Below are 24,285 nucleotides of genomic sequence, written 5' to 3'. Positions count from 1 at the left end.
GACAGTCACCCGGAGAAAACCCACGCAGACACAGAGAGAACACACCACATTCCTCACAGACAGTCACCCAGAGGAAACCCACGCAGACACAGGGAGAACACACCAGTCACCTGGAGCGGGAATCGAACCCACAACCTCCAAGCCCCTGGAGCTCTGTGACTGCGACACTACCTGCTGCGCCAGCGTGCCGTCTTGGTTTAATTTTTGCATGTTTTTGTTGTCTTTTTACCTGTAATCTACATTAACACAAAATTATACTTTACAATAAAAAATTACTAAAAAAAATACAGACAATACATTTATGAAAACTGTATTTTTGGTAAAATTATATAAAGTGTACTAAAAAATAGAAGCAAAAAGAGAGGTCAATTCAATGTCAGTTATGTTCTTACAGCAGTTCTCGCCGCTTACATCAGGTCATGGAAGCGCAGTAATAAACAAACGTTTTAGGACTCTAATGATGTTTTTCTTCAGCTGAGCTACACATTGCTCACTTCGCTCTCTAGCAACTGCTTACGTCCAATAAGGAGCTGAAACTGGGCTCTTTACCTGGATTTCACAAAATACTGGAGGATCACGTTCCCTGACCTGGTGGAAAACCGCAGGGGAACACCTGTCCTGCCCCACTTCACCACCTTCCCTTACAGAAGGTGTATGTGTAGCCCACGTAGTATGTTTTAACACAAAACGTTAATAAAACCCTGTGAAAACATATGAAATTGACTCATGCAAACTTCAGATTTTCAGTTATTAATTCATTCCTTAATTACAGTAAATTTTTCAAGGTCACCTGGCATACCACCTCTCGCTGCTTCCCGTACCACCGTTTGAGGACCACTGATTCAGCATACTGAACTGTAACTAATAAATAAATAAATAAATAAAACTTAGAACATCTTTTCTTGTTACACCCCCTTTTCCACAAGTTCCCTGGGTTCTTAATGAAACATCTTATACACATGCACCCGTTTCTTTAAATGAGAGTGAGCCGGAGCTCGCTTCCAAAGACTCTGCACTTGACATTAACAGCAGCGCAAATTGAGAACTGCTCTTTTTTTTAATCCCATGTTTCCAAATCCTAAATCAATAGTTTGACAAGGGTGCCTAAACTTTGAACACATCTGTATGTGAAGAGGGAAAATAAATAAATAAATACACATTTTGCAGATGGCTGTTCAACCAGTGCCTCTTGTGAAATCAAGGGTATTTTTACAGACTTGGCTCAGGCTTGGTTCTTTGTTGCAGAAACAGCCTACAGCCTCTTCCTATTGGAAGGGTTTACACGTTTCATGTTTGAAAACTACTGTGAGGATTTAATTGCACTCAGCCACAAGGGAGGTCAGGAACTGATGACAGGTGATTAGTTTTGGATCACGAACACCAATCCATCTCATTCAAAAGCTCCATCACTTCAGAATCCACCGCCTCACAGTCCAGTCCAGTGCTGGCAGAGGCCTTAATATCCCCTTAGCCAAAACTGTGTGGTTGTCAGCTGGAGGCCTGTCCTGTCTGAATGGGAAATCCGCCCATGCCTGGCTTCCAGTCTGGCCCTGCTGGAGTTAGGCTTCACTCCCATCAGCCAATGGATGACAAGAGGCCAAAAAGAGCGCGAGAGAGATTTACAGCTCAGACCACATTCTGGAGTTCTTAAAAGAACAGTAAAATGCTGCTTGCAGAGTCTCTTATTTGGACAGTCTGAAGAGTTCACAGCATATAAAACACACACACACACAGGAAAATTAACTTGTCTCAGCGAGAAGTACAGCAGGATGTGTGCGTTGGGGTGCTGCAGGTGCTGAGAGGCTGACTCTACACTCTCGTATATCTGTCTGAAACACGCACACTTAAGACCACCTCAGGGGTCAGGATTTCACAAGCTACTCACAGAAAAGGTCTCACCGCTGTCTGAAGCCTATGAAAGAATAGGAGAAAGGGAGCAAGAGTGAGAGTGAGAGAGCGAGAGGGGAAGAGAGGACAGTCAGACATCCCTTTTTAGCAGAATGAGAACTACTGACCTTCACTAATCTGTTGTGACGGGCTCAGTGCTTGAGTTTGTGTGTTTTGATTCAGTTCGTTCTTTCTGAGCCTGGAAACTAGGCTAGCCCAGTTTTGCCGAACAGTCGTTAGCCACATAACCATTGTCACAGAGGTGTTTCAAAAACAGGAAATGCCCAAAATACGCATCCTTGTCATTGGAAGGTCTGGAGAAAGCTTTGGTGCTTCATATCAATGTCTTTGTTTACAACAATAACTAATAATAAACTATAAAGCTAGTTCATCTTGTCAGTTGCTAATAGTGAAAATATAATCACGGAAATCCTGTTATTTTCTGTTCAAATAAAGCTACAAAACTGAAGCACCGTGTTGTATTCTATACTGATAAAGGAACAGGGCCTCGCTGGGAACTAGGTATTTATTACTGACTTACATTTCTGTAAGGGTCCGACTAATAAAACAGTGCTGTAACTAATTCACAGCCTCTTTTATTTTGAGTAACACCTCGCCCTGTTGTTCTAGCTTTAATTAATAATCGGGAGATTGTGTCCGTTTTCATGTAAAAGTTAAACAAAAAGCTGTGTATTTGTGTCGTTATAGGGACAGACAAGATGAGTCTGTTTGTTAAATATACAGCAGAAAACAAAAGGCTGTGTCACAGTAACATTCTCCAAACATAAGAAAGAAACTACGATAAATATTACCTCAACAACGTCCAACCCATTTCTGTTCGAGTCTAAAACAGAGCTGCTCACCGCGGTGAATGGTGGCGCTACAGCGCTGAAGCAGAGCGAGTGTGTCCCAATTCAGCTCTGAACTCTGACCCCCTGAACACTTCAACCCTCGTGCCTTCAGCTCACTTTTCAACAGCGTCAAAGTGAACATTTTAATGAAGGACTCAGGGCTTATAGCAAGGAACGGGACGGGGGAAAGCCTGCAGATTTTGAAATCCCTTACGGACGCATTTTTATTTAGGTCCCAAAAGGAGTACCTGTCCAGGGAAAAGAGGACGTTTGGTGACGGCCGAATGGTTCCAAATTTAGTTTACGAACTGGACTGTGAAATTCGGTGAACTAGCAACTAGTGTTAAGTTTTCTCTGTGATTTACGGGTGAAAACAAGTTGGTACACGGGCCGGCTGTTCGAAACTGACTTGCCTGACATGACTAGCCCTGCGATGGACTGGTGCCTGGGTCAGTGTCTCTCCCTTCCCTGCACCCTGTTGACACAGGTAATCCAAACTAGGAAGACTGCTACGTGAATTGCAGCTATGCTATTACTAGCTGGATTACAGCAAACAAAAAACACCCTGATTTAACAGACACTCACATGATTTTTAAATTAAGAACGTACTCAAAAGTCTTGACAAAACAACAGTTTCTGTGCAGTAAATTTCTCATTAGTTTGAAAGGCATTAACAACACTTCAGTTCTATTTTTGAAACCTACATATGAACACACACATACACACACACACCAGATGGTGCAACAGAGCTCCTTTGGCAGTTTGTCTAAACATTGGGGTTTTACCCCAGACCCAACCCCAAAACTCTCTGTTCTCAGCTCCAGTTCATGAATTACCACTACCACATCAGAGCTGCAGCCCAGACTATTCCAGAGCCACTCACATGGGGCTTTAGACCAACCACTCCAATAACACACGGGCGGCCAAACAGAAAGAAACAGCTATGACCTGATACAGAAAAAGGTGTGCCAGGGTCTCATTATTTCAACTCTTCCAGCAGTTATTCTTTGCGCAAAATAATAACCAAAACAACGCAACCTTTCCAACCTGGCTCAATCACACTGCATCCAGCTCTCAGTGTGAGCGGAGACTCAGACACTCGCTCGGAGCCAGTGCTTCTGCAGTATTGACTGGTGGTGTCTGCCACTGTGCTACATAACAGCTGGCCTGAGTAAACACTCATTCTGTTCCAAAAGCTGCTCTACAGGGGTAGAAACATTAACAGACAACAGAAATATTAGGAAAATGCAACTGTTTGGACGCAGTGGCTCCTCTTTGTGGGCTCATGTCTGACACAGCTGGCAACGAAGCGGAGAGAAAGTGTAGGCTCACTAGAGCCCTTTTAGAGAAGGATGCTCCAGTCAAGTCAAGCCAGAGACACTGAAGCTAAACATTAAAGCAAGGGTTAATGAGGATTCCTCAGCTGTTTAGAAAACTAAGTGCTTAAACCTGGACCTTTCTAGCGTTTCTCAAATACCATTTCCCCACAATTTAACAGAGTTCCCAGAATTCCCTGTTTGACACCCACCCCTATGGACACTTGTATAACCAATCCACCGCCCAATGTGTGTTTTTTGGACCATGGGAGAAAACCCACGCAGACACAGGGAGAACACACCACACTCCTCACAGACAGTCACCCGGAGGAAACCCACGCAGACACAGGGAGAACACACCACACTCCTCACAGATAGTCACCCGGAGGAAACCCACGCAGACACAGGGAGAACAACCAAACTCCTCACAGACAGTCACCTGGAGGAAACCCACACAGACACAGGGAGAACATACCACACTCCTCACAGACAGTCACCCGGAGGAAACCCACGCAGACACAGGGAGAACACACCACACTCCTCACAGACAGTCACCCGGAGGAAACCCACGCAGACACAGGGAGAACACACCAAACTCCTCACAGACAGTCACCCGGAGGAAACCCACACAGACACAGGGAGAACACACCAACTGCTCACCTGGAGAAGGGCTCGAACCCACAACCCCAGGACCCTGGAGCTGAGACAATGACACAGCCTGTTGCACCACCCCCAAATGTCTGACATGCTTACTTCAAAATACCACAAGGAAGATACAACATGTCACCGTTCTCCTCCCGTCTAAACAGCCCTTTTTCAGCGTCTGTTCCTTAAAATGGGGCAGAACAATCCTGAAGTCACTGTACTCCATGTAAGATGCAGCACAAAATCAGAAAGTTTGATCCTCATGACCAGCAGGAAACTGGGGGTTGGGGGGGGAGTAAAGGAAGAACACACTCCCCTCAGTGCTTCCTTTAAGTGCCCTTGAGGAAGGCACCTAACCGGGGGCATGTGTGCTTACTGCCCCGTGATTTCTGGGATGAATGGGTTAAATGTGGAGGGGGGGAAAGATGCATGTTTAACATTTATACCCAAGGTTTTGCTTTTTGGACATGAATTGATTTAATTGATATCTTTGCATGGATAAATGCACACCCTCGGGCACGGCCTGTTCAGAGCCATGTAGATTTGGGACAGTGGCAGTGACAGATATCATTATCCCTCTGAATAGGAGTCATGAAAAAATACAACGCAAATAAATTAAACTCCAACTCTCTCTTTCTCTGCATTTTCCCCCTCCTGTGCTTGGTAAAACGAAGTGGAAATTTTCATTCTGATGTAACTGGAAACAGGGAGCTTTTCCAGTGGCAACAAATCCTCGTGTTACAGCTCTGTATCCCTGTGGCAGGGGCAGTCTTACAAACACGAGAGAGAGAGACACAGTCACAGACAGAGAGCGAGAGAGAGAGAGAGACACAGAGAGAGAAAGAGAGACACAGACACAGAGACAGAAAGAGGCACACAGTGAGAGACACAGAAAGAGACCGAAAGAGAGCAAGAGTGACACAAAGACAGAGAAAGAGGCACACAGTGAGAGAGAGAGAGACAGAGAGAGAAAGAGAGCCAGAAAAAGAGAGAAAAAGAGAGCAAGAGTGACACAGAGACAGAGAAAGAGGCACACAGTGAGAGAGAGAAAGAGAGACAGAGACACAGAAAAACACAGAGACAGAGATAGAGTGCAAGAGTGACAAAGAGAGAGAGAGAGAGAGAGAGAGAGAGAGAGAGAGACAGAGAGAGAGACACACATTTGGGATGTTTAACCTGCTGGAAATCGATAAAGTGCTCCCACAGCACTTGCTGCCGCCATCGTTAACGTTCATTCTCTCTCCCTCTCGTTCTGTCTTCAACTCCCAGATGCTCTGCATTCTTGACATCAGAACGGAAAAATTTACTGTTAGCCGAGAAGAAATTTAATATGGCCATTCCTGTCATATCCCTCATTGCAGCCATATTCAGATGGCAGTCTGCTGATTCCATATGAGAGAGAGAGAGAGAGAGAGACTGAACGATAAACATTCTTGAGCTCAATATGGATCTGATTACAGACAAAAGCTTCATTAAACCATGCACTTGTTTCAAAGCAAACCAGATGAAAATAAGGCTCAGCTCTCCCCACCACACACACATCCATTAATACATTCACATACACACTGATAAACTCTTTCTAATGAGAGTGTGTGTATCTGCTAAACAACTTTTGCCCTCCGAGGTTGCACTACGTCCCCCCTTTTGTCCACCCCCACCCCCTCTTTCTGACCACTTATCTTTTTAGAAATGCCATGGGGCCAGTTATTGTGATTGGACAAGCAGGCCAGCCCAGAATAACACTGTAAAACTTCATACGGTCAATAAAAGCCTAGCAGGGGTCCGGGACGCTTCTTTCAAACGCAGATGCACCTGATCCGGCTAACAGACAGCAGCACCGAGCACGACCCAAGAAACCTGCTCCAATCCTCCCTCCCTCCCATGAATCAGAGAAGACAGGACACTACGGAACACCTGTGTGTGGATGAGCCTTCAGACAAAGGACTTCAGTTCACTGAGCCAAGACACAAGGGTTTAGACTTTGAGTCCAATTATAAATACAAAAATAGACTCGAAAACATCATTTAATCATCATTTTTACATCATTTAATAAGACAGCTGTGATTGGAGACACTCAAACAAAGAGGGAGGACAATTCTAAAAGAGTCTGCACTCTTATGACACCAGATGACACTCAAAGTTTCAGTATAAAAACAGAAATAGTGGCACTGTGCATCAGGAGCCTACAACACAATAAATACACGAGTAAAAACACGTGGAGAATTAGAATTCTTCATATTAGAAAATGTAGAGAACTGACACTTCTAACAGCACCAGCACAAACCACAGGCAGGAAACACACCACCGACTTTACAGTAATCCCTCGCAGCCCTGTAACAACACTCTCTCACCAAACACACACTGATTTTTACTTGGTGAATCTGCTGGTGAACCAGAAAGCCCCAGAGACAGTCAAATTAAACACCACCAGGAAGCAGAGACTCCCACTCACGCAAAAGTAACTAGTGAATTACAGCATTGTGCAGTGCACTCTCATCACAAGAGAAGCAAGTACCTCTCACACAGATAGAGAGACAGACAGACAGAGAGAGACACACACACAGAGAGACAAAGAGAGAGAGAGAGACAGAAAGACAAAGAGAGAGTCAGAAACAGACAGAGAGAGAGAGAGCAAGTCAGAAACAGACAGACAGAGACAGAGAGAGAGAGAGACAGAAAGACAAAGAGAGAGAGTCAGAAACAGAGACAGAGACAGAGAGAGAGACACACAGACAGAGAGAGAGAGAGAGACAGAGAGACAGACAAACACAGAGAGAGAGAGAGAGAGACAGAGACAAACAGAGAGAGAGAGACACAGACAGAGACAGAGAGAGAGAGAAACACAGACAGAGACAGAGAGAGACACAGACAGAGACAGAGATAGACACACAGACAGAGAGAGATTAAATGAGAGGTAAAAAGAAAGAGAAGGAAAATAGTTCATTGGCAGCTCTCCTTGATCAACTTTCTGCTCTGCTGTTTTACAATTAAATCCCCATTTCCTGCCTCAACGACCGGATATTCAGGTGTGGATATAACGTTTTAAGCACTTTCTATTTAAAAATAAATAAATAAATCACAAATTATGCAGCACGCCTTTTGGCTCCGAAAGACAATCTTGTAAAGAAGAGCAATGACTTTAAAAGGAAATGATTCTTTGTGTTTAACCCTCCAGCGGTGAACACACAAACTCACTACTGAGCACGTTTTTAAAGAATAGGTGGTGAACTGGACTTCCAAAGTGTTTATTAAAAGTGTGTGGAGGAGAGAGGAAGCAGCTTGGTGAATGTAACCCATCCACACCCCACACACACCTCCCAGCAACCTACCACTCATCCATCAGCCCTTTATATCCCTAATACCTCCCTTTACCTCCCAATAGATCACCTTCACTTATTCAACTCCACTTTCCAAAGCAACTGAGGGGGAGAGAATACAGAGAAAGAGTGAGAGTGAAAACATGCAGCTGTGTGTTTAGTCTCAAAGCACACGCCTGCGCAGACACACACATACAAACATGCATTCGCAAGTCGAGCATCATACTAAAAGACTCGGTAGGACTGGTTAGTGATCTCCTCCTAGCATGTAAAGCCATTCTGTCCCACTTAATTAGTGACAGTGCTTCATGCGTCTCAGAGGCACATGCTGGTCTTCGCCCCAGTTTGATTTAAAGTAATTAATCAATCAATCATTGCATATACATCGTAAGCTGAATTAAAATAGGTCCTCAATTGTAAATAATCAATACCAATGTTATTAGTTCATTCATTCATTATCTGTAACCCTTATCCAGTTCAGGGTTACGGTGGGTCCAGAGCCTACCTGGAATCATTGGGCGCAAGGCGGGAATACAGGGCGCCAGTCCTTCACAGAGCAACACACACACACACACACATTCACTTACACACTCGGACACTTTGGAGTCACCAATCCACCTACCAACTTGTGTTTTTGGACTGTGGGAGTAAACCGGAGCACCCAGAGGAAACCCACACAGACACAGGGAGAACACACCACACTCCTCACAGACAGTCACCCGGAGGAAACCCACACAGACACAGGGAGAACACACCAACTCCTTACAGACAGTCACCCAGAGGAAACCCACACAGACACAGGGAGAACACACCACACTCCTCACAGACAGTCACCCGGAGCGGGAAACGAACCCACAACCTCCAGGCCCCTGGAGCTGTTTGACTGCGACACTACCTGCTGCGCCACCGTGCCGCCCCTATGTTATTAGTTACTAAGCCCTATAAGAAATAGCTCATCAATATCTCAGTTGTTTTCTTTCACACTACACCCCTCACATATGCTACTTTACTGTGAACGCATGTGAAAAAAAGAACGCGCACATATTCACAGAGCTGGTATCTAAGAGATGGGTCTTCAAAGCACAGCACGAGCGGCACCGAGACGGACATACTGACTGTACATGTTTTATTTGGACAGGAGAAGCGGCCAAAAAAATTGGTTGAAATGACCATAATAGTAATTGATGGTCTGTGTTTTCACTTTGTCTATATGGCTTCCCACAACCGGTACGTAATAGCGATGGCTATGAACACTGATTTCAAAAACATGCACAGAGGCGCTCATCTCACACACACACCCTCTTTATCCATTAGGACCAGAATGTGGACATGCTAACTATATATATATCATCCATTCTGTCCTACCTTTCTGCATTTGTCCACACTTCATAATCCAAAATATACACAGAATCAGCTCGGGATTTACTCAAAGGCTACAAGGTAAACGTAAAAACACTCTACGGCCAAATGTTTGTGGACAACAGCTGCTAGAGTAGCTGCGTTCAGACATGAGGACATTAGCGAGATCAGGATTTGGCGGAAAACGGGAGGGATCATTGTCAAAGGGAAAGGGACCAGTCTAGTTCACTGGGCATAAGAGTATTCTGACTGGGGGAAACCAGCCTAGCAAGAGTGAGAATGATGGATAACGTTCTAGATCGGTTCCACAAATCACACATAAACAAATAACGCAGGGATTGTGTGCAACTCTGGTCTTTAAGTGAATATTTACTCATTACAGTGAGTGAAGTGGAAGTGTTACCTGAGTCAGGGCCCGTTCCAGTGGACAGGGCCGGCATGGTTACAACAATTCAGCGGAGCTCTATGTGAATATCACACAGCCGCCACAACGATCCTATGGCAATCCAGCAACGGGGAGGTAGGGCGCGGTCAGACGGCCACTCCCTCAGAAGGAAGCTGCACAGCTGATGTTATGCCATGGGCAAACCTGAGACAGAGGAAAACAAACACGCATTAATGAACTGTACAGACACACACGGTCCACCTACACCAAGCTTTATAACACAGACCAACCAGAGAGAGAGAAAGAATATCCATTTAATCAGGAGAACAGCAGACAAGTGTGTAACAGGCAATAAACACAACACACACATCTGAAAATTGATTAAACTGTCTGTGCTTTTAAGTGACTGCAGTATTTTCAGAGAAAAGTCCATTAGCCCCAAAAACGTTCCCAATTCAAATTCCAATTGTGACTTTTCCGTCCGGGGCTCTGGGAGCGCCAGGATCCGTGCCGCGGCATCGAAAGCACCTGAAATCTTTATATCACCCCAAAGACCTGTAACCAGCGGCCTTAAAAGAACAAATGAAAAATAGAGAGGAGGAGGGATAAAAGGGAGAGGGTCTTTTGGCCTCTGTGCTCACCCTCTGTATATCAGGCTGTATCAGGTTATAGTGGAAGAAGCAGCCATGTGAGAAAGACGAGAACAACTAAAAAACCTGACTGTGGTGACAGCTATCCTGGACTTTCAATTAATGCAGCATCCCACAGCAGACAAACAGCACACTGCTGCCACCTAGGGCTTGAACCGTACATGACCTTCATATTTTTCCCCTTTTTTGGTCTGATGTGTTGCTGCTACTGAATTCATTAATATTTTAACAATTCATTTTATAAATCACACTTTTTATAGTAATTCTATGGTATCTTTTAGCACTCTCGGAAGCACTATGCTGCTTAATGTGTATGAAAAGTGTCATACAAGTAAAGTGTATTGTGTTTATAGCATTATATAAACCACACATCACACAGAGACCAACAGTGAAATTTTAGTCTCAATCTTCTCATTGTAGGCCTCACTTTTCGCTTATTGCCCTCTGGCTTTGTAACTCCTCAGTGTGCAGTAACTTGCACCTTGGCTGTGCAGTGTTATTAAAGGCATGGCGTGTCATTGGTGCACACATGCTGTTTTAGGACATAGGCCAATGCATTCACACACACACCTCATATGGTGACAGACAGAGTCGTCCAGTTAATAAAACATACTGACAAATATTTGGTCTGTGATACCTTTTTCCACACCCACACACACACACACACACACACACTTTAACCAAGGTTCATTTTAAATATATTTCTTGTTCTTGATGCAATTATGTACAATTCCGATGCAGTACAGAATTTGCCACATGCCAGTAGCCAATCAAAAGGCAGCATAGGTCAGTCTGTGTCTCTGTGTGGTGTGGGGGCATGCATACATGACCAGACACTCTACTATTTGTTAACAAAGAAGTGTATTTACTGTAAAGTAATTTATCTTATTTATTTTAAATTCTTTTTAAACCCACTACCAGGTTTTCTACCTCCATATTGTGGAGGTGGATCTTTTCCACTGGATGTTGTTATACTGATGTTAAAGGAAATATATTAAGGAAAAAAAAATGTGTTGCTGTATAATATAAAAAACAAGCATCTCGCAAAATAGTAAATACATAAATAATCAATCCACAAACATGGAGATACATGTTTTTAACTGGACTTTGCACTCTACCGACCCACAAACTGAAATAAGATACATGCTCAAAGTATTCTGAGCAAAGCATATCACAGAAATTTACACAGAGCCCATGGAACTGCTGCATGGAAAGTGGTAGTGTATGTATTTTATTTTTAAACAAGCAAATGTTGACCTATGGCGCGGTATCGGTACCAGTGTCTGCATTTAGGTATTTCTGATCAGTGGCACTGTCTTCAATATTCTCTTGCCAAATATAAACAGAGAGTGTGTGTTACAGTACAAGGTGTCGTCAGTGGGTAAAAACACAGACTATAGTATACAATTACTGCTGACATTAGCAAAGCGCCTGTGGAATATAGTTTACACTAGATTTTGATGAAAGTGTTCTTCTTCTGAAAGGTCTGACTGGGTCTGAGGGAACCTAGTTCTGGCTCTGAATGACATGTAATGTTTAGAAAATTGCAATGCCAAATTAATTCAGTTGTTTCCATAAAGCATACTGCATTATGACATTCATCAATGTAACTGCACAGAAATATATCACTTACTAGACCCTTAGTGTTCAAATAGACCATGAATCACCAGTGTTCCACCAAACGCCTCCTAAAACAGCCAGAAACGAGTGTAGAAGCTGCTGTGTTTACATTCTCTTAACACTAGAGGGAGCCACGTACCCAAGTAAAATAAAGAACTGGAAAACATTTAATGCACAAATACTGCTTAAAAATTCTTCTCTACTAAAAACACTCTTTTACTCCTTTTCCATTCTCTTTCCGTGTCCATAAATCTCTGACAGACTGCTTCATCATACAGTATCTCTGCCAACTGGCAGTGCCTTTTTTAAAACCTTCTTAAGTGTGATGGAAAGTATGCAGAGTCGACTTCCTCCAGTGTAGTCAGGCGTACTGTCAGTTTCAGCACAGCACATCTTCAGTGTTCTGAATAACGCAGCCCACGATGCCTCACTGAACGAAGATGAACAACATGATATGAGGCAAATTATTAATCTGCTTGTTTGGAAAAGCATCCAGACGGACAGGTCCAGAAGGTGCCGTGTGTGCAGTCAACGTATGAGATGTTCTCCTCAGGAGTATACAGGACGGAACTACTGTACAGAGGTGTAGAAAACACCCTGAAACCATAGAAATGGCTTAAAGACCTACACTGATTAATACAGACAACAGCAAGTACAACACAGGGGTGGATCGATAGACATTGTGGAGATAGAACCACATCCAATGTGGTGGAAATGATCATTTTAGGGACTCTCCAAGCTCACCAACAGGTCAACCTCCACCAATAATGGGGTCTTCCCCACATTTATACCTGCAGGTGGCTCCTCAAATCTCCACCTCTCTCACGCCTTTTTTTTTTTTTTTTAAACATACCATTAGTGTCTAGAACAAGACTCAAACACTAGACAAACCATAATAGTGAACTAGAAAAGCTATGCATTGAGGAGCTCGCTACAAACGCAAATTCCACCGTTGTAACAGCAGGGGGCAGCAGGTAGTGTCGCAGTCACACAGGACCTGGAGATTGTGCGTTCGATTCCCGCTCCGGGTGACTGTCTGTGAGGAGTGCGGTGTGTTCTCCCCGTGTCCGCGTGGGTTTCCTCCGGGTGACTGTCTGTGAGGAGTGTGATGTGTTCTCCCCGTGTCCGCGTGGGTTTCCTCAGGGTGACTGTCTGTGAGGAGTGTGGTGTGTTTTCCCCGTGTCTGCGTGGGTTTCCTCCCACAGTCCAAAAACACACGTTGGTAGGTGGATTGGCGACTGCAAAGTGTCCATAGGTGTGAGTGTGTGAGTGAATGTGTGAGTGTGTGTGTTGCCCTGTGAAGGACTGGCGCCCCCTCCAGGGTTTATTCCCACCTTGCGCCCAATGATTCTAGGTAGGCTCTGGACCATCCGCGACCCTGAACTGGATAAGTGCTTACAGATGATGAATGAATGAATGAATGCGACAGCAGGGTTTGATCTCCAATCCTAATACATCAGTGTCTCCCACCGAATAACGTCTGGAAAGTAAAACTGTGTTTTATTTAAAGAGGGATGTTGAGAACAAGCCCGTGTTATAAATATCCAGGCAGCATGCAAAGACTGTAAACGCTGTTCAGGCTGTTGTCATAGTACGGAGTGTGTTAACTGCATTACGGTAGCGTGGAGAGCAGTCTTCCTTGGAGTAAGTAACTGTTGAGTAAACTCTGAAGTGTGGTAGGGCTGCAGCATTAAGAGATGCATCATTTATAAGATTTCAACAGCACCCTGCCCTTCTGCCACATGTCCACACACAGCCCAATCACATGCTTTCACACACTTAAACACTTACACAAGGACCTTTATAAACTTGTTTAGAGGAAATCACATACACAAACTACACTCTAGTCGGAGTAATTAGAGAAACACTTAGTCTAAAAGGAGTCTGTGACCTACATGAGTGAGTGCATGCTGCAGGGCTTAAGCACAACACGGGAGCTTCATTTTTAAAACATACTTTAAGGCAACTACCTTGCTGTGCTTTGCAGAGCATACTACAGTTTTAATTAATAAAACTGTGTGTGATCACAGCACCATCTATCAACAGTCAACCGTCTTTAAGTTCTTGGCATCCATCTTAAAGTCGTCCCATTATTATGCCTTAGTTTAATCCAGCACAATGCTTTCTGGGCCCTTACGTAATAAACAATACATCACAGAGTTGCCGTCTTTTTTCCTGTCTGTCTCAGTACACCTGTAAAGACTGGTACAACAGTAAATGCAAGTAGGTCAAAGTAAGAGGCCCTGAGCAAGTGTGTCATTTGTGCATTACCTCATCTATCTGTCTGCACAGAGCACTCTCCAAGCGACAGACAGCTCAGACTGCTCAGACACACTGGAACGGAATCAAAACACGCAAACACACATCAGCACTGGCTGGATGCATCTGTAACAAAGAAGACACTGCCTGAACAGAAAGAACAGTTTCTGACCACGTTTCAGAGTGAAGATCTGAAGGACTGACTATTCTTAAACAGCCAATAGCTTCAAACTGATCTCAAACCTGAGAGAACAAATGGAACACTTATAGTTTGATTCATATGTAATTACCTGAAAATTCTCACGGGTAATTTTATGTAATTATTTATACAAAACCCTTAAGAATAAAACTGACTATTTGCACATGTTCCTTTCAGTCTGATCATATGTAAATAAGCTTGTGGTGTGTTCTCCCCGTGTCTGCGTGGGTTTCCTCCGGGTGACGGCCTGTGAGGAGTGTGGTGTGTTCTCCCTGTGTCTGCGTGGGTTTCCACCGGGTGACGGTCTGTGAGGAGTGTGGTGTGTTCTCTCTGTGTCTGCGTGGGTTTCCTCCGGGTGACGGTCTGTGAGGAGTGTGGTGTGTTCTCTCTGTGTCTGCATGGGTTTCCTCCGGTTGCCTCCCACACTCCAAAAACACGTTGGTAGGTGGATTGGCGACTCAATAGGTGTGAGTGAATGTGTGAGTGTGTGTTGCCCTGTGAAGGACTGGCGCCCCCTCCAGGGTGTATTCCCGCCTTGCGCACAATGATTCCAGGTAGGCTCTGGACGCACAATGAATGAATGAAAAAAGAAAGCAGCCAGGGCTGAAATACGAGATGGAACAGACTGATGCGTATTACATTGATCAAAACTACACAAAAACTAGTAACAACTGTTTCAGATGTAATTAACATTGCTCCTCCCCTTTAACCCCAGTTAATGCTGTCAAATTTGTCCAAGGCATCTCCATCACCAGCACCTTCACACTAATCCACTCGCTAAGCTTCTTAGCGCTGAAAAACAATGCCAGTGGGTCACTAGAAGCACATTTTGGGCACTGGTGCGGAGCCCTGCAGTCAGGTGAATTTGATGAGCCAGAGTAAGCTTTACTTAAAGAAAAGGCCACTAATTTGTAGTAACTTCGCCAAAACTATCTACTATTAAATGCAGTTCATATATGCTTTACACATCAAAGAGCCATCAGCCAAGCTCCACAGAAGCAAGAGGAGGCCACAACACATTCAGACATTAGAGACATCCCAATGAACGCTGAGAGTTCCTCCCTTTCATAGTCAAAGCAGTGTTTCCGTGGTTAGCCAAATCCCTATATCAGCCCATGAAGACAGGTCAATGGCCTAGCACTTTATCAGAGCTGCCAATTAAGAATCTAAGCTATTGGGTAGAATACTAAAACATGGCAAACTGGAGCATACAAATAAACACTTGATGTGTAAATAATGCTACACCCTTAAACATAAAAGAGGCTAGAAAAGGCTAAGGTTTGTTTCCATCAAGAACCATTTTTGCTAATCACTTTTAAACTAGTAAATAAACTTTAAATCAAGTAAAAGTCTGTCTAAAAATCTAAAAACGTCTTCACGCTGACGTGGCTTTACCCTTTATTTTTAAGAGTATTCAACAATGTGTGTGTTTTGCTGCACAATAAATCCATAAATGTGCACAGTACAGTGAATGGTCCAAAACACAAGGATGGGGAAAAAAAAGGGCTGAAATAAGATATAGTACAATAAAGACATGAGAAAAACAACGTAGGAGCATGCGCAGGATCTTCCTGAGGACTGAAAGAAAGGGAGGATAAGAGCCTACTGTAAATCATGTCCAGCAAACAGAGAAAAAGAGAAAAAGAAAGGGAGAGGGAGGGAGAGAGGGAGAAGGAGAAAGACAGATAGAAAGAGAATGTGCTCTTCTATTCAGCCTTATTTGAATCTTGCATGCATTTAGTGGCCTGACCAATGAACTCTTTTCTGCGCAGCCTGTGAGAAAGGTTACAGTAACGTCTCTGGGTATGAACAGACTCGTTGTTCCACCAGAGAGCACAAGAAAAGGCATCATTTCTTGACAGTGCAGCTATTTTACTATATATATATATATATATATATATATATATATATATATATATATATATATATATATATATATATATATATATATATATATATATATAAACTAACACACACACACTGTAGCACGACATGGGAATATATCTCAGCTCTATAGCTGAAAGTTTGTTTATTAAAACTTTAGACAAACTTCAATTCAACCTTTAATCAAAACATCACAAAGATCAAACACCGCAGCAGCAGCAGTTTCAGCACCTGTCCCTTTAAATGATAATAAGCTACACCCCACTTTAATGCCAGTATCTAGCGTGAGGAGTGAGCGCCCAGAAGCTCTGGTTCCCTGCTACAATATTTAAAAGTGAGCAGGAGGCACCAGAATGCAACTGATTCCTCAGTTGCAGCTCGGACCAAAGCACACATTCAGTGACAGGCACTGATGTAGACCTGAATACACAGTTAACTCACCCATACGTGTTAATTTTGCTAATTTTAAAAATGAATGTTGACTGTAACTTAAACCGTTCCATAGCAACCATCAGCAGATTAAACATCAGTTGAAGGATTTTGTATTTTCACAAATTTAATTAATCATTAACATAAGGCACTGCTTATTTGACCACAGTAACACCACCAACAGTAAGAGTGATGAAAATACCGTGATATGACTTTGATGCCTTTCACCCACTAGGCAGGACCTAAAAGTAAAGCTCTACCACTTCCCTGTAAGTCACACTCTACTCCACAGCCCTGAGTATCTGACCTTGCTGTGTAAGCTGACTCCTACAGGACTGAGGCTATGAGGCCAGAATGGAATGATACATGAGATGAGAGGCTGTGGGGAGGAGGAATGAGGGGAAAAGGAAGGTTTTTAGTAGTAGTAGTAGTAGTAGTAGTAATAATGTTAGTAAGGTTTAGAATATAACAAAATACATAAATGCGGCAGCGGCAGCACAGTGGCGTCGCTCTCACATAGCTCTGAGTTTCTAGGGTTGTGTTTTCAAACTTTGCATCGGGTCACTGTCTGTGAGGAGTTTGGTGTGTTCTCCCAGTGTTTTCATGGGTTTCCTCCAGGTGCTCTGGTTTCCTACCACGATAAAAAGAAATAAGTGTCCGTAGGTGTGAGTGAATGTGTGAGTATGTGTCACCCTGTAAAGGACTGGCACCCCCTCCAGGATGTATTCCTGCCTTGCTCCCAATGATTCCAGGTAGGCTCCGAACCCACCGCGACCCTGAACTAGATAAACGGTTACAGATAATGAACGAATGAGGCTTTGTTTTCACCCCCCTGGTATTACAGAAAGCCCCGCCCTGTGTAAACAGGTCCCACCCCCTTGTTTGTTTCGCCCTCCTCATCGTTCTTCCATAAAAACAGCCAATAGCACAAAATAAGACAAGACAAGTATCAAGTGTGACTTTTTCCTGATATGAAGTACACCAAGTTCTGCAGAAAGGATCCTGAACTCACGGTTTTCCTACTAGAAGCGCTCACCAGGGTCATTGACTCCTCTCCTCCTTTTCCCTTGCTTTAAACCTGTAGGAGCCTAGTTGTCCTATCCTCCCAGCCGAGGGGGAGCGTCTTAGTTGCACAACCAAATTCAGAATCAAGCTAGTAAGTCATAAAATTACTAACTGAATTCTTACAATATTAATTAGAAAATAAACAAATAATGAATGGTTACCTACTCAGACAATTCAGGGATTCAGCGACGGTTAACACTATCCCCTGAAAGTAATATAATTAATGCGGATTTGGGCAATCAGACAATGGGAAAACATGAGTTTATGAGTCAGACAATCTGTTTTCTGCTTTGCAACAGCCAATAATATCACAGAAAGATATAACTTCCTGCTGTGGCCTTTTGTAAACATGACTGAGACGGAGACAAGCTGTTTTAAACAAGTGTTTGTAAACGCAGCATTCGTCCCTCTGTTACTGAGCTGCTGGACAATTTCATGGTGAGGACTGGTGGGAGTAAGAAGTACTTGGTGAATGTTCAGATACAAAATTATGAGAATGTCAAAGTGTGTGTCAGTGACAGCTCTACACTTGTGGAGTACGTGGTTTACATGACCACTTGAATAATCAGACAACCGCAGAAATAAATAAATAAAGAAAGAATGGATTATTAGGTGCATGTAAAGGCACTCATTGAGGGATATTCACCCACTGCTCTGAGGGGCACAGCATGGGCTTTTTCTGAACTGATCCACGTGAGACGAACATTAGCACAGCTAAATTACTGCCGAGACTGTTTATAGAAACTGGACATCAGACTTGAATAGGAGTCTGGTTGCACAACATTAAGGGGTGTGTGGACATCTCTCTCTCTAAGAAAAACAACATTACCCAAGTGCCAAATACTTGGGCATGATCAGGCAAGAAAACATTGTCACTGATCTCATTACAGCTTACACTAAATACTCTCAAAAACATTTATAGCAACAACAGCACAGAGCTACATTTGGGGGTCAAGCACTGCCTGATTAGTTGCAGGTATTATGTCTGCACCATTAACCATCAATGCATCACTGCAGCTCATTAAACAGATTTAGAAATGACCAAATGGTGTGTGGTTATGCATCTACCATATAGGACTTTATGGACATTCCTGAATAAAATTAAAAAGGAATTAAAAGTTTTTCAACACCACATATGACACATCCAATAAAACTAAGAGTATTAATAGAGACTTTGCCCACTCACTTTTGCTGAAGTAACCACATCTACTCCTTTGGGAAGGCTTTAACCAAGCACTACTGAGGTTTGGTAATGATGCTGGTGAGTAGTAGATCACATAAATCTTTCTAACTAAATGGAGCATCATTACACCAACAAGCAGTGCCACTACCCCACAGCCCAAAAATGGGAGACCAATACCCTCTTGAGCCTAAGGCCATGCACAATGGTTAGAGTTGGCTCAAGTACAGCTGCTCCTGACTCCATTTCCGATTTCAAATGTGTCTGCAATAAATGTACCTTAAAAACTAACTACAAGGGTGGCATGGTGGTGCAGCAGGTAGTGTCATGGTCACACAGCTCCAGGGACCTGGAGGTTGTGGGTTCGATTCCCACTCAGGGTGACTGTCTGTGTGGAGTGTGGTGTGTTCTCCCAGTGTCTGCGTGGGTTTCCTCCGGGTGACTGCCTATGAGGAGTGTGGTGTGTTCTCCCTGTGTCTGCGTGGGTTTCCTCCGGGTGACTGCCTATGAGGAGTGTGGTGTGTTCTCCCTGTGTCCGTGTGTGTATGTGTGTGTCTCTGTGTTGCCTTGTGAAGGACTGGCGCCCCCTCCAGGGTGTATTCCCACCTTGCGCCCAATGATTCCAGGTAGGCTCTGGACCCACCGTGACCCTGAACTGGATAAGCGCTCACAGATAATGGATGGATGGATGAATGAGACTAAATAAATTGCTCTTACCTGGAGCAACTTGCAAAATAAAAGTGCATTGCTGTTTAAAATAACTAGTGTGTATCAGCTAGTATCCGAAGGATACCTCAAACGTAGATGGTGCCACATAGAAATATCAGTTAGGACACTAACAGACAGACAATGCTCACATACAACACGCTGCCAGGATGTCAAATTAAAAGTCCTAAAAATCGTATGGATATTTCTACATTACTGTTACAGTCATTAACTGACACGTCCAACTAATGATTATACTCGGTACAAGTACGATCAACGTGTATAACATAGTGTGGTGGTGTTTATAACATTATTTATATGTATTATTACCTGTCTTGTAAATGTACGTGATAAATAATCACACCAAGACAAGATAATTGCAAAGGTGATTCAGAAAATGAGTAAAAATGGTATGCTCCAATCACATTTCCCTGTGGGAAATTCCCATGTACTGAAGATTTTTCAGTAAATATTAGCAGAACAAACAGTCATCATGTGTCACCATTAAACAAAAAAAAAAAGAAAGCTCAAGTTTACTTTGGCAAGCCTTCACTAATTTGAGTGGAATGTTGCGCACCCACATGAATATCTCATTGTCTGTACAGTTGCCTGGGTTATGAGCAAGAGATAGGGAGAGCAAGGGGAAAGAGAGAGAAAGTGTGTGTGAGTGTGGGAGGGCCTGTGTGTGTGTGTGTGTGTAACAGCCTCTATTGTCTGTAGAAGCTCTAACAAAGTGAGCACTAGTTTGTCCATTATGAGAATCCCAGGATTCCTTTGTCCCCCTTCAGTTCCCTCATCAGCGCTCCTGACCCAAATCTGAACGGCAAGTGGAAGAGAACAACCATACCCTGTTACTACCTCTTCTCCAATTTCTGTTCTTGCCATTTCACACACTCCATCCCTGAATATCTTTCATTTTTTATTCAGTTTTCTTATAATCCTACAATACTGCACTGCTCCCAGCAGTCAGCACAAATCTCCCTTCAGCCTCATTCTTTACCTCACCTTCACCTTTACAAAGGGTCACATTTAACATCCCTCCACTGATACCCCCCCATTTAACACCCAACCAACCTTCTATGATTCTTTACTAAGTAAAACCCAGTCATTTCAGAATAGGGGCGGCATGGTGGTGCAGCAGGTTAGTGTCGCAGTCACACAGCTCCAGGGACATGGAGGTTGTGGGTTCGATTCCTGCTCCGGGTGACTGTCTGTGAGGAGTGTGGTGTGTTCTCCCTGTGTCTGCGTGGGTTTCCTCCGGGTGACTGTCTGTGGAGTGTGGTGTGTTCTCCCTGTGTCTGCGTGGGTTTCCTCCGGGTGCTCCAGTTTCCTCCCACAGTCCAAAAACACACGTTGGTAGATGGATTGGTGACTCAAAAAGTGTCCATAGTTGTGAGTGTGTGAGTGAATGTGTCGCACTGTGAAGGACTGGTGCCCCCTCCAGGGTGAATTCCTGCCTTGCGCCCAATGATTCCAGGTAGACTCTGGACCCACCGCGACCCTGAACTGGATAAGCGCTTACAGATAATGAATGAATAAATAATTTCAGAATAGGTGCAGGCATTAAATACGTACTACTACTCTCACTTTACGTTGGTGGTATGCACTAAGATGGCCAATTTTTTTTTTATTATTATTTTTTAATATGGGTGGCCTGGCCACAAATGCAACAAATTACAGAGCCTCAATAGACACCAAAGAATATTCTGTGTTATGGTTTTAAACTCTGAGTCCACTTGTTTTTAAATATATAAAATGTATATTTATATAGAATATGCCATTTTACTCCTGTTATATTCAATAAAAAATTATTCATATTTATTAAAACGTAAGGATAACTGAAGGATCCCAAAACCTCCATCTACTGCCTGCACTGAGCTGCGTGGGCAGGTTTAATCGCAGAATGATTGACAGTGGCATCTCCATGACAACAGTGTCGGCAGCGGAGCACTAGCTCCAACTAGAATCTTAGGGGGGGAAAAACTCTGGTGTTAGTATGGGTCCCGAGGCTCCAACAGCTGATAATTGAGGCCAATAACAAAACTGTTAAATTAACCAGTGCTTGTTTATGCAGTACTCTTAATTCTACCTGCTCGTGGTGTTTGTTTTCCTCATCTTTGCTCTCTCAAATCAGAGGAGGGACAAACTTAACATATCTGGTATCTACGCAACTAAATCAGAACGGCTGGTTTTATTCCATGTTTTCAGACTTTGTGCAATGAAACTAGCCACTGTTTTTGTGATCTTCCAGTGTGTGGGATTGTTTTGTTTCGAAATTTTTGAAGTAAAAAATTAAGTCTCTATTGGGTACAGCAAAAAGCCTCAGATGGTCAAACAAGCAACGAGTGAGCTGCCACAGACAGGCGCTAATCCCCATTTCAGTGAAGGAGAGTCATCCAATATACTATACTGCTATCAGTACATCATATACTATATAAATCTGTCAGTGAATAATAGAGTAAGGAAAACCATCACTCAGCAAAATTATAGCTATGGATTAAGTGTACACCATTAAATGCTGATGACATTAAGCTCGTGTACAAACTGATTTATTCCAGAAGCAGCAGGTGTTGGTGTAGGCTGCTTTATTTAAATCCCATTCTACATTAGATAATGAGAAAAGTAATTAAAATTACAATCTCTTTGTTTTTACACTCACCACCACATCAGTGTCACTGCAGCGCTGAGAATTATCCACCACACAAAATCTTATCGGTGATGGTCCTGACCACTCAACAGGGTGTGGGGGGAGGGGACAAAGTATGCAGAGCAACAGGTACATTACCATCTATAATTGATGTGGTCATAATAGTTATTTCTTTTATTTCAGAACAATGTACAGATAATAAAAATAATACGTCCAGCTGCTCTAGACTTCATTAAACGTATGGACAAAGCCGTCCATTCTAAAGAAATCAATACTGTCTTGATCATCTTTTTATAGTTTGTGTGCCTAGACATATTAAGTCCTTTCATCATAAACGGTCGGAGGAAAAAATAATGTTAGCAAATATCACATTTCACCTCCAGCTACCCCCTCCTATCACTGTTGCTCAACTAGCTCAGATATCCTTCCCAACAAATGGAAACATGGCACAGTACAGAAGGAAAAAGTGTTATGATTCAAGTCTGGGCACAAAGACATATGGCATGACGAATATCATCAGGAATTCTGAATATTAGCACAATCATGCAGTCTTCAGAGCATCCAGTCGGATCTGGACTATATACACCTTTATATACAATGTCTGTGATCTGGTTGAAGCCACACATTCCTAAATGGGGACTGATTTGGGAAGGAGGCTAATCAAAGATCATATTTAAGATACTGTACTGCTGAATAACGCCATTGCCATCAGGGATTCCCGCTGCCATGGAGACGAGTACTTGGTCGGTAACAATGTTTAGGTAGGAAGAACATGACAAAAACATCCACGAGTGCCAGGACCCTTTGTTTCTCAGCAGAAAGACCAGAACATCATGTGTTATGCTGGTATGAGTGGATCAGACACAACATGGTTGCTGAAAGTTGTCAACCAGAAACATTCAACCAACAGTGCGCTGTGGCCACTGACGGACTAGAGGAGGACCATCACAAACTACGCAGCAACAGATGAGCTACTGTCCCTGACATTACAACTACAAGGTAGGTGTGTCTAATAGAGTGGACAGTGAGTTAGCAGTGTATAAAAACTCTAGATATACTGCTGTTTCTGATCCACTTGAAAAACTGATAAGCAAATCTGAGTGAAATGCCCATACACACACAAATAAGTAAATATTTAGGCCCAAACAGTAGGTTATGTAGTGGTTACGTACACATTTGAAAGTACCATAGGTGTCTAACCTAACAACCACAGAGACAGGGCCTCCAAGATTTAAGAGATAGATTTCCAGTTACTGGATACCACCCCTGCAAGCTTCACATAAGATTAAGCCCCAGGGACAGGATCTCTCACTGGGAAACCACTGCATTGTCTGCTCCTGATCTGGTGCCTCAATAACCAGGTTCCAGTTTCTGCACAAAGCAGAGCAAAACAGAAGCAGTGCAGCTGGAAACCATGCATGGAATCAAGGCACATTTTTACTGCTGAATAAGAGTTGAATTCAGTGATCTGTTTGATGCAATATGTCCATGCACATCACTGTTTATATAACGTTCATAAATGTGTCTTGCTAACAGTACACTCTAAGAAAAGCATGTGAATAGTACAGAATCTTTATGAGAATGTTCTACAGATGATCGTCTAGTTCTTTGATACAGAACCATTTCTGAAAACTTCTCTTTTAGGAGAAGGGGATTTTCCCAAAATAAATAAATAAATAAAAATACTAAGAACTCTTCAAACCGTAAGAGTTCAGACCAAGTTTACTGCAGTGTGGAGGTCGTACCATCACATGCCAAGCTCTTGCTCAAGTTCTCCTAACCTCAGCACATCCTCCCATCTGATTGAACCTGGGTCTATTAGAGGACATCCAAAAACATTCTGGAAAAGAATGAATGTAATTGCCTCTAACCAACAAGGAAACTAAA

The 24,285-nt window shown here is 43.1% G+C and overlaps 1 protein-coding gene across 2 annotated transcripts in view; it reads right to left on the bottom strand.

Annotated features, from left to right (window-relative positions):
* mpp7a (MAGUK p55 scaffold protein 7a) overlaps positions 1–24,285 on the bottom strand; it is a 120,416-nt gene that overhangs the window by 82,030 nt on the left and 14,101 nt on the right. The window contains exons 2-3 of one of the 2 annotated variants that reach the window (XM_066665372.1): positions 14,302–14,415; positions 9,779–9,964 (exon numbers count right to left, since the gene is read on the bottom strand). In XM_066665372.1, the coding sequence (XP_066521469.1) occupies positions 9,779–9,815 (37 nt within the window). In that variant the 5' untranslated portion in view covers positions 9,816–9,964; positions 14,302–14,415. The remainder of the gene's footprint in view (positions 1–9,778; positions 9,965–14,301; positions 14,416–24,285) is intronic. The other variant, XM_066665371.1, reaches the window with a different exon arrangement.

This window comes from Hoplias malabaricus, chromosome 3 (genome assembly GCF_029633855.1).
Source record: "Hoplias malabaricus isolate fHopMal1 chromosome 3, fHopMal1.hap1, whole genome shotgun sequence".
Taxonomy (NCBI): Eukaryota; Metazoa; Chordata; class Actinopteri; order Characiformes; family Erythrinidae; genus Hoplias; species Hoplias malabaricus.
This window is presented reverse-complemented; position numbering and strand designations above follow the sequence as displayed.